This window comes from Diadema antillarum, unplaced genomic scaffold (assembly GCF_040938485.1).
Source record: "Diadema antillarum isolate AM-2024a unplaced genomic scaffold, OU_Dant_1.0 seq00000854_RagTag, whole genome shotgun sequence".
Classification (NCBI taxonomy): Eukaryota; Metazoa; Echinodermata; class Echinoidea; order Diadematoida; family Diadematidae; genus Diadema; species Diadema antillarum.
The window spans coordinates 586,980-598,665 of NW_027271725.1; the positions used below are offsets into that span (position 1 = coordinate 586,980).

The window sequence follows — 11,686 nt, forward strand, 5'->3', positions numbered from 1 at the left end:
GTGTGACAAGTCTTACAAAACTCAGCCACATCCACATTCAACCCCGGCCAATAAAAATGCCTCATGATCCGATCCTTTGTCTTTCTGACGCCTAAATGGCCGCCAACTGGTAACTCGTGAGCAATCCTCAAGATCTCACCGCGGTAACTAGGAGGGACAACAACTTGACGGACCACCGTCCAATCCTCATCAGCTGGCCTATGGGGAGGTCTCCACTTCCTCATCAAAATGCCATCTTTGACATAATAGCACTCAGGGACCTTTTCAGCCTCAGCCTCAGAACACGCCGTCTGAGACAAGCCTTTCAACTCAGAGTCTGCCTGCTGTGCTTCAACCAAGGAAGACTTGCTAAACAGCCCATCACTGTTAGCCTTGGAGCCTAATACAGCAACCCCATCATTCAAATCCTTGAAAAAGGTTTCTGCCAACCAAACACCGGAATTCTCCTCCACATCAACGGAATCCGCATCATCTTGAACAGCTCTACGAGCCTGAGACCTAGTCACAACACAATCTGGGAAAATCCCAGGAAACTCCTCCTGCAACTGCTCAGTTTCAGCAACCACCACTGGTTTATCTGAAACAACTGGAGACGCAACCACCTTGTCCCCAGCCAAGTCATTCCCCAACAAGAAGTCAATGCCTGCCATGGGCAACTCAGGAACAACTCCAACAGTAACAGGACCAGAAACTAGGTCACACTTCAAATCCACTCTATACAGTGGCACTGACATATAACTGCCATCAACAGTCTGAATCAAGACTTTTGCATTCACTGCACTATCTGGTGGAAAAGTCATACCACCATCCACCATCAACGACTGAGAGGCCCCCGTATCCCGCAGGATGACCACTGGCTTACCTGCCTCACCAGAGGTACATGGGGTCACCTCACCATCAAACAAAAAGCTACGATAGCTCTCATCCACCTGCTTCAGCCTATCTTTGAATTTGGGAGACTGACTTTCAATGGCCTGTGTTTCACTGAACGGGACACTGTTTTCTGGTAGGACACTTTTTGACATGACAAATCCCAAGTCCTTCTTTGTTTTGTTTTGCAACTTCCAACACTGTGACTTTACATGCCCTGTCTTGTTACAGTGAAAACATTTGATGACATTTGCACTTGTACTGGACCCTTTGTCAGATTGAGACTTTGGTGCCGATGAAGTTTCAGAACTCGTGCCTTTTTCAGGACCAGCATTCTTTGGATTGCTCGACTGATTTTTGTCTCTCTTGTTTCCAGAGAAATTCCTGAAAGGTGGTCTGTTGTCATTTCTGTGGGTCAGCTCATACTCATCAGCCATCAAGGCTGCTTTATGCAAACTTGTCACTTTGTGATCATCCAAATGTGACCTCACACTGAAAGCAACACTCTTTTTGAATTCTTCCAAGAGAACAACCTCACGTAGGTTATCAAAGTCCTGATCCACTTTCAGGGATCTGTACCACCTATCAAACATCATTTCTTTTTCACGAGCAAACTCAACATGTGTCTGGCCTGGTTTGCGGTACGAATTTCTGAACTTATGTCTGTACGCCTCTGGCACCAATTCATAAGCATTCAACACTGCTTTCTTGACTGTAGCATAATCACGTGATTGCTCTTCAGAGAGAGATGAGTACACATCGGCTGCTTTGCCGACAAACACACTTTGAAGGAGCAAGGGCCAAAATTCCTGTGGCCAGTTCAAACTGTTAGCCACCTTCTCAAATGACACAAAATATGCATCAACTCTGTTTTCTTCAAACTTTGGCACCAATCGAATGTTCTTGGCCAAATCAAATTCAGAGGGAGCCCTTTCCTGAGTTCGTACAGTCTGTGCATGAGCCAATTCCATCTCACGCAATTTCAATTGTTGCTCAAGTTTCTTCATTTCAATTTCTCTTTCAATTTCTAATCTCATCTTCTCTTTCTCCATTTCCAATTCCCTCGCTCTTTCTCTCTCCTTCATTTCCAATTTAGCAAGCTCAAGCCTCGTTTGATCTGAAATTTGAGCTCGATCTTGAGTGTCAATTTCTTCTTTGAGCTCCATGTGACCAGCTACTAAGTCAAGGATCTCTGCCTTTCTTACACCTTGTGGAACATCAACATTTAAATGCTGTGCAACAGCGGTCAAATCACATTTGCGTAACCTTTGCAAATCTTTGAGGGACAAATCTGTCCTCTGAACGAATGCCTGAACATCCATTGTACTGATTGACATTGTCACATTGTATTACACACAATATACAATTGAACAATCAACTCAACTGGTATTTTGTCTGTACCAATGTTCTGGATTCCGGAACGTTCCAAATTCTAAGTTTTGGCTTTAAATTCACTTCCCGGACACAAGCCCCCAATTTTGTTACGACCAAAATCACACTGAGAATGATCGCACAAAAGAAACAATCAACTAATGTTCAGGCGGTTTATTAACAGTAATATTGTGGGTACAGACGGGTAATCGGCATCATATCAGTACAACAATGATCAATAGAAACAATTACAAATCGGTAATGGGATCACTTACATGCGTCCAAATTATCACAAAGTCGCTACAGTTCCCTGATAGTGTCCAAATACGATGTTCGATGCACAGACGAATGCTCCTTGACGCACCGATGAATGATTCCTCCGACGTAACTCCAGAGGCGCAGGTTACGATAGTCCACGGTATAGATCCAGGGTAAAATCCACGATATACGTCCACGGCGAAACGTGCAGAGTCCAAACGTTATGACGACCACGTCCAGTTGATGCGTTGAATAATGATTCACTTTACATTGTCCAGCTAGGAATCCAGCCCGTCACAGCTTTGCCGTAGCAATGTCCGTTGACATTAAAATATGGAGTCCAATGAAGGCACATTAATTCTCTGCAGGCAAAATGTCTCCCAGGCCTTATCTCCACAAACATAACAGGTCAGCAGGTAACACAGGACTGACTATAACAAGTCGCTTCAGAGCCAGAAGTGACGTAACTCTCAGAGCAGAGGTGTTGGGTACTCTGCCTACTGCAGAATTTCTCTGGCTTATATACTATCCATTCACCCCCTTCTAGCACATTCTATAACTCTCTCCAACCTACTAGCCAGTCTAAGTTCCAGGAAACTTGGATGACTCACTGCCTAACTATGTACAAAACATCATTGCCAAGAATAACTACCAATCACATTGGGCTACAGGGACAGTGCCTCACTCAGCCAAATATGTTAGCACTTCCCAGAACTTTCTGGAATGGGTGAAATCATTCTAGATTGAGTGAGCTATAATGTATTTCCTGCTACATGCATGTACTGTATAGCTACATTGTATACCACCTAGAAAATTCTCCACTTATCTGGTCAGCCTGTATGTACTATATCTATACCACATAGAATGTTCTCCATTAATCTGGTCCACCTGTGTACATACACATTAAAACAACCATGCATACAGTACATCATACATGTACATAACTACTAGTGTGTACATTTGTGACAAAACAACACAGAATGTACTCTTGGTGTTGCATGTATCTACAAGTAGCCTGCTCCTTTTTGATTTGGTTAGCATTTACTATGGTTGGATTTCAATAAAATATCTTACCCTGTTTGCTAAATACTGATAAAATCTGCCACTAAAGGCTACAGACTGTAAGATGAAGAGGAACTAAGTCAAATGTCTTGACCCTACGAGGGTGTTGCAAGAAAATTGAGCTGCAATCAATTGCAAATATCTATTGCAAACTTGTGCAATAGATAGATCTATTGCAACTTGCAATAAATCGCGAGTTGCAGTTGCAAAAAGGGAGCTTGCAATTAATTGCAAGATGCAATGGATTGCAAATTAGCAATTAGTTGCAGGATTTGCAATAGATTTTGTGGAGTTACAATTGATTGCAACTTTTTTGCAACACTCCCTATGTCTTACAGTTTTCAATAAGTGCTGGGAAAGTGCACTATAGAAATACACCATGGTGTGATTCAGTTTTGTTTTCCATGGTAAATGAGCTAAAGAACAAAATGGTAAACACTGCCTTGTACACTTCCTTTTAACTTCCATCAGTGAGGACCACACACCTCATAAAACTGGAATTTAAAAAAAAAAAGAAGAAGAAGATGTGATCAAAGAAAGAGAAATGGCATCATGACAGCAAGACTGGAGCAATTATTTCTCCAAGGGGTTAAATGTGAATTTCAATTCTTTAGTGACCTTCAAAACTTTCAAACATTTCAATTTTGAATGCAACACGTGACAGTGTAGGAGATGTATTGTCTAGATCTGTGACCGCTATTGACTGTTGTACTGCAATGACTGACTTACCAAGTACCACTGTCTGGACCAGAGAGGATCTGAGAAATTAAACATATTATATCCATTTCTCTTCACACGTTTTCTGGCAACCTGCTGCTCAAACCACTCCACCTGAAAATCAAAGCAGAAAAAGAAAACATCATTTCAAATGGTATGAATGCTTTGCATGACACTAAACAATGACATTGACTTGTACCATTCAATCTTTAATGCTCAGTCAGATAAAATGTTCCTTTTCATCTATCAACCAATCAAGGCATACAAATGTAGTTTATTCAAAAGATGAAATTAGCTTTTTAAGATACTGCTATTCTTACTACCGAAATCTTGAAATCTAACCTTTCCTCTAATAATATCACAGGTTTAGTTCAAAACATACAAGTGATTTTCATACTTTTACTGCATTTTTTTTGTTTTGTTTGGTGGTCATTAATGTGCTTGCTAAAGAAAATATAAGCCATCCTTCAATGGGTTTAAGTTAAAGTATATTTTGTCATGTCAGACACTTTGCAACAACTTCATGACATACACTACTAGTACAAATGTATTAGAATTTTCACACCGTTGATTGCCTAAAACATGGACAACAGAAACAGCTATTGTATTCAAAACTTCAATTTTTCTTTTGATCAAATTAAAATATGACCCACAAATTTCTGGTTTGGTGATGTACTGTATTGAATCTAAACTGCAGAGAACTTTTATATTTCAACGGTGTGTACAGAATTGTGTATAGAACTGGATGTATTAAATAATTAGTTGCAAAAGACCTAATGTAAGCCACACATTCCCTTTTAGCTGTCAAGTGATGACTTGGTGTACATCTAGACCTATATGTAGTCAACCCTCATTTGCTCCATAAATGAATAATCACTACCAACAAATTATTTGTCTTCTCTAGTGCAATGCCGGTAAAGACGTCATTGGGCAGAGCGTGAACAAATAAATGATATTTGATCTCAAATATGGCATAATTTGATTTAGACAAAGGTATTTCAATTAGGATGGGGGATGGGGGTGGGGGAATGAGTTTATACCCGAGGTAAAAGGTGCTTGGTCTGACATTTTCACAGGCCAAATTGGGCTAGTACATTGTACCTATATAGTCGTGAATGTACAATTGTATAGCCTACATAATATCTTTGTGATCTTAGTTGCCATGCCTACAGTAACTTAACCACAAATCTAATAATAACCTTGCATGGTACATGTACAAACATTGTCTACAAAATGTACGTATTCAAAACGTTTACAGATTATAATTGTTCATTATACATTGTACATTGTATGATCAAAGAAGACTTTATAGACGGTGACCATACCTAGCACATGGCTCTAACTCAAAATGTATCATCATCATTCAGTTGACTTAAGTGAATGATCAGAAAATGATAAGTTAAGATAAAAATGAAGTGGAGTTAAAAGAGAGTAGAGTACATGTAAAACAGAGTCTGACATTTATCAAAGAATAAAAAGGAATTCAATATCTTTACACGTTTGAATAAAACAGAGATATATTTGTTAAACCACAAATCATGCAAAATATTAAACAAAGGTGATCTTGTTGCCCCACTGATCTGTTCACACAAATTTCATAAAACGAAATTTCCTTTCTTGAAGTAGAATAAAAAGTCATGCTGCATTATGTATTCAATAAAAGATGTGAAGCTTTAAAATGACTATGAATTGCTTTTTCATACCAATCCCCAATGGAAGCAGTAGGCCTACTTTCTGCAGCACTCTATACTACATGAAGCTCCTACTACTATACTTTTTCACCTCATCAAGTTAGCCATGGTTCACCAGTATCATATCTTGTACCCTCCAGATATTTCCTCAGGGTCAATTCAGGACATTACAATAGCACATACTGAATGCAAATACAATGTTCAACAGCTCTGTGACCTTTGAACCTGGATCTGCTTCAGTTTAAAAAATAAAAAATAAAAAATTATATATTAGATCTGTCATCCTTAGGACACAAAACACAGATGACATAAGTTTGAAGTTGATAGACAAAGGACTTTTTGAGTTAACCTCTACACAAGATTTGAGGAGCAGGAAATAAATCTGAATTCATACAGATACAGAAGGTGACCTGAGAGGATACCTGCATCACCTACAACATAAAAATGACAGAACATATTGTGACTAAAGACCACCGCACACTACACGACTTTGCCACAATCCATCAGTTTTGCCACCTGCCAACCAGAAGTGTGACGTCACCAGCCTTGCCGGTTTCCATTCCTGCGATTGGGTTTTAATGACAGTTGTGAAGATTTGACATGTCAAATTTTCGCGACCAGTCACCCAATCATGCTCCAGTTAATGTACTGATGCCAGTACAGTTGTAAGCTTAGCTACAGTTTGTGGTTTGACCTTAGTCGTGAGACCCAGCTTGCCTCCAGAATCGTGCAACTGGTCTGATCATGTACTGTAGTGTGGGGTATTCTTTAGACTACCAGTATGTATACCTGCAGAATGATTGTGGAAATATTGAAATATCGATATCACTGAAACAGACAGACAGACAGACAGCTATGAAAACATTAGAACTATGTATACAACCACATCTAAATAAAGCTGCTGGAAACAAACCTCTGGTTCATTAGCCAGATTGGTGTGCTCCCCCACACTATGCACGGTTGACCGCTTGGAGATGCTTGGATGTGAAAACAAATAATGATCTTCTAAGGCACCAATCTGGAGAGGAAAAAAACAACAACAGATTCCTATTACCCGTATCTAGGAAGCTTATACTTGTAAACTATGACAATGTGAATAAACAGCAGAAAAGGCATTATTGAAAACAACTGAGCACAGGTAACATCATTCACTATGGAGTAGCATACCGTATTTTAAAGGGTGTGTACAGTTCTGGTTGAGGTGAGGATTTAGCTTTTAACGTTTTGCGAGATATTCAGAAACCACTCTATGATATATGTCAAAGAGCATGCAATTCTAAGGGGTATCAAAAGTTTATTTGATGAAAATCGGTTTTGAAATGGCCGAGGTATCCCAAACAAGGTGAAACAAAGAGATCCTAATAAAAGGCGTGGCCTGTCGCCTTTTATCATCATCACTTTGTTGGATATCTCTGCCATTTGAAAACCAATTTTCATCAAGTAAACGTTGAATCCTTCTTAAAATTACATGCTCTTTCATATTTCATAAGAGGTTTCTCATTATCTTACTTAGGGATGTTAAAAACATGAATCCCCACCTCAGCCAGTACTGTATAGTCCCTTTAAACTAAATGATCAGCTCAGCCAAATACATAATATATCAAACTCAAATCAAATTTACTTGATAGGATTCTCCCTGTAAAGGACTGGAAAATGCAAAAGTCACAAACTCTGTTCAAATGCCTTTGCAATCAAAAAGACAATCATTACAAATAACTCTCATCTCCCTTTGTATGTCAACTGTATATCACAGCATACAAATGACTTCATATCAGTACAAGATTTGCAGACAGGGGTCGCACTCAACTTTTTTTTAAACTAGCCAGGCGGACTACTTAGAATCAATTTTTGACACTGAAGCAATATTTTGGCTAGCCAGACGGACTAGTAACTTCAGAATTTTATGATTTCTAGCTAGTCCGACGTGATTTTGGGTGGCCAATGGCCAGCGGACCATCGCCAATTTCGAACCCTGCAGCATTGCTTTTATGTACAGGAAGTCCAACTTCCTGTCGACTACTGGGTACGTGTACTTCTATTGGTGTGTACTTTCTTCAGGTTTCACTTTTCTCCATTTCTATGATGTACTATAAAACCAGAAATTTTGTGCGCATGAAACTTTCGCGAATTTCACCAGTGGCCAAGATTTGCAAAAGGAAAATGCAAGCAAAAGTAGTTTTTTTTTTTGTCTACACAATGCATTGAATATCAATAGCAATTTGCGAAAATTTTATGCTGGAAAAAAAGGTCATCGGCTCCAATACGTGTAAGTTTCATGCTGCAAAAAAAGGCCGTCTGCTCCAATACTAGTACGCGAAAGTTTCATGCCACAAACGTTTCTGGCTACACAGTACCTTCAATGCTATCACAGTGAACGTTCATATACATGTTGAAATTGACTCTAATCAATACTTCAAGTATATCATGTTTGTACAATGTATGAATCAGGAAGGTGGAAATCACCTCCCTGGTACACAAAATGTATGAATACTGTTTAATCCACACTCAGATAAAAACAAACACTGCTAATTTATACAACTTTTGTAGATTCAAATGTTACAAGATTTTAGGGGAGGCTGCTAGTACTATAGCAAAATTTCTGATAATTGGGTACTGGTATTCAAAGTCGAGTATCCTGAAACTTAAAAGCCTGACACTCATGACAGAAATTTGTGATTTATTCTAGAACTACAAAATAATGTAGGTAGATAACTTACTTGCAATTTAGATCTGTAATATCATCACTGATACTGTCATTAATTTTGTAGTACCACCTATTTTGACTGCGGCTGTACGGCCAGGCATTCTTTTTCAAAACAGATGGAAAATGCCTTAGGCACTGAACAATAATATTTATTTAAAAAAAAAGAAAAGAAATGAGGGCAAAGTTGCAGTCTGGTCTTAATCAATAATCACTTATCTATCACTCAAATATCATCTCACAAAAAAAAGAAAGAAAAAGGTACAGCTTGATGAATATGCCTATCAATACAATTAAAATCTACAGAAGAAACTTGAAAGATGTGCTATATAAATTACCTCTCCATGATTTGTATAGCCATACTTGGCTGCAAGGCGGTCTGCTACACTCCTACCACCCCGAACGTGGACGGCAAATTCCTTAGTATAAACATTCCCCACATCTTCGCTACACAATATAACCGGCAGCGCGATAGCCAAAGTTAGGAGTGTTCTGACAGCGAAGGCCATTTTCTTCAAGTAGATTTGTCAAGTCCCCTGACAGTACAAAGGCACCGCTTGCAGTTGCAGCAAGTCCTGACGATCTCTAAATATGTTTAAGTATTGCACCTACGCAAAAGTCGTCATTTGACTACGATCAAAATCCCGTCAAAAGCTCTTCACAAACTTTGCTTTGCTGACATCACATTGAACATGTTGAATAAGACAGGATGTTGGGTAAAAAGCGGAGATTCCAAAAATCGCTTTCAAGGAGGTTGAAGTGATCCGATCCGAGTCTAGCCCGTGTCACCTCTCCATAACTTCCCTCGATGTTTTCTTCTTCCTTTTTCAGTGACAATGATTTCCACCGAAGTTATATACCGAAGGACCAACTTCGTTTCCAAGAAAGCTTCGGCCGCCACAGAATTTCCAATTAATTAGCACCACACTATTCTTCAAGTGACAGGCTCCACAGCGGACGGTCGGGAAGGTTGAACACGCACTCCTTTTGGTCCACTAGATATTGCAATTGCCCAACACCAGTGCACCACCACTCCGTGCTTGACTGTGTGCGTGACGGTGGTGTGGTTTCGCGTTATGCAGCCTTCCTTATGTGATGTGTGATGCAGCCAGTGTGAGGGAAGGATTCTCACGTAATGTTGTATTCAATAGAGAACGAGTTGTGATGTGGGACCTTTGACCTATTAGTATCCCGAATAAGATCGGAGCAAAGCCGTGGGGTACGGGTGTAAACAGTGGCCCCAGAACAATAGACCCGTTGGCACAATAGGTATCTGCGCCACCATTTCTCTCGTCGCCTCTGTGACATTCAGTCTCTGACTCAAGATTGTGAGTTTCTGACTCTCTCGAGCGGGAAGCGTGTCCATGGAAACTTGGGATGCGTCGCTCTATTCAGGTCTTCGGAGTTCGGCGCGGATGCAAGATAGACCTTCTACAAGTTGTTGTTGTTGTTGTTTTTCTGCACTGGAATACTTTTACTGTTCCAGTCCAGAGTTTACTCAAACGCGGACACTATCCAAAACTCGATAGAATGCCTAAAATTGCATCGACATGGATTTTGAGCTCTTCTACTTCCATGGTGGTGTCTGTCTGTATGTTTCAAACGCTGTATTTTCTGACTTATTGACTCAAAACACGTTCATTGACTAAAAAAAGGCCTAGCAATTAGCATATCATATCATACTGTGAATAAATCCTTCTTTTCTGCTTTCCTCTGTAGATCTGCACTATTTTTCACATGTCTGCTCTACTCAGATCGTGATTTAGTGACGCATTTTATGTCCATATGAGAGAGCAGTAAAGACATACGGCCAAGATATGGTAAAGAGGGAAAAGGGCATACACTTGGAAAATCGATCTGGCCGCAGGTTTGGAGACACTCATATCAGGTTAGACAAATTGAACGTGTAGGCCCTATCATGTTTTTCTCATCTTAGTAATTCACACTTGTATTCAATCATTTATCAAACCTTAAGTCATCAGTAATCAAATCGTTCATTAGAATTCAAAATGCCTGTAATGATCTCTTCATCATGTTTATAGTTTGTTTCCATTTATTCAGTCGTTTTTTTGTTTTTTGTTTTAAATACGTAAATATGAGATGAACTAATGATTGATTAACGGCGGCTTGTAACTGTGCGGGGGCGGGGGGAGGGGGGTTGTTTGGGGGTTCCAACGAGTCCTGTTCCGGGGAAATGGGAGGTATGTTGTAGTGAAACTCGATCATGGCCGTAGGCAAGTGGGAGGAAGGGTTTCACCCCCCCCCCCCCTCCCCACACACACACAACACACACACACACACACACACACACACACACACACACACACACACACACACACACTTTTTTTCTATACTGTTAGATTTCCAATATGTTAGATTTCCAATATCTTTGATCAGTAAATAAGAAAATCACACAGCAATCCCGGAATTTGTGGGAGGTTTCTATTGGATAATACATTTCTCGCTATTTCTGCGCTGTGAAACTGCACATTGCATCGTCGTGATATCTGTCACCATTCCATCTGCAGTGCCACTTATTTTGTAATTGCTGAGCGCTATACTATACATCTCCATTGACTGAGCACATCATACACAAAGACGCACACACGGAACACTGAGAGGTGACAGATATGCAACGGTTTGCCCATTCACATTTCCCTATAATTAATTATTTCCCACATTTTGATCAGTTAAAATTGTTCTAATATTCCACCAAGAGTGTGCACCAAATCTAAATTCAATTCTGAAAATGCTGAATCTCCCTCATATGGAATAAGGGGATACATGTACATAAATTCCCTTCCCACATCGCCGATGGCCCTCTCGGCTGACGTGCTTATAGGTAATTTCAAATAATTTGATTAGTAAATGATAAAATCATGCAACAATAATTATAATGGAATATGTTTCAGGCTCTTTCTTTGAACTTAAAGTACATAGTCAACTTATCGTTTGGCTTGTTTGATTTACAATATTTCCTGTATAAATATTTCACCAAATGTGTGGCTAACTGGCT

The 11,686-nt window shown here is 39.7% G+C and overlaps 1 protein-coding gene across 1 annotated transcript in view; it reads right to left on the bottom strand.

Annotated features, from left to right (window-relative positions):
• LOC139740453 (proprotein convertase subtilisin/kexin type 5-like) overlaps window positions 1-9,191 on the bottom strand; it is a 73,130-nt gene extending 63,939 nt beyond the window's left edge. Inside the window, exons 1-3 of the mRNA XM_071651051.1 lie at window positions 9,009-9,191; window positions 6,883-6,987; window positions 4,291-4,392 (exon numbers count right to left, since the gene is read on the bottom strand). Coding sequence (XP_071507152.1) covers window positions 4,291-4,392; window positions 6,883-6,987; window positions 9,009-9,179 — 378 coding nt within the window. The 5' untranslated portion in view covers window positions 9,180-9,191. The remainder of the gene's footprint in view (window positions 1-4,290; window positions 4,393-6,882; window positions 6,988-9,008) is intronic.
• Between the last annotated feature and the right edge of the window lie 2,495 nt (window positions 9,192-11,686).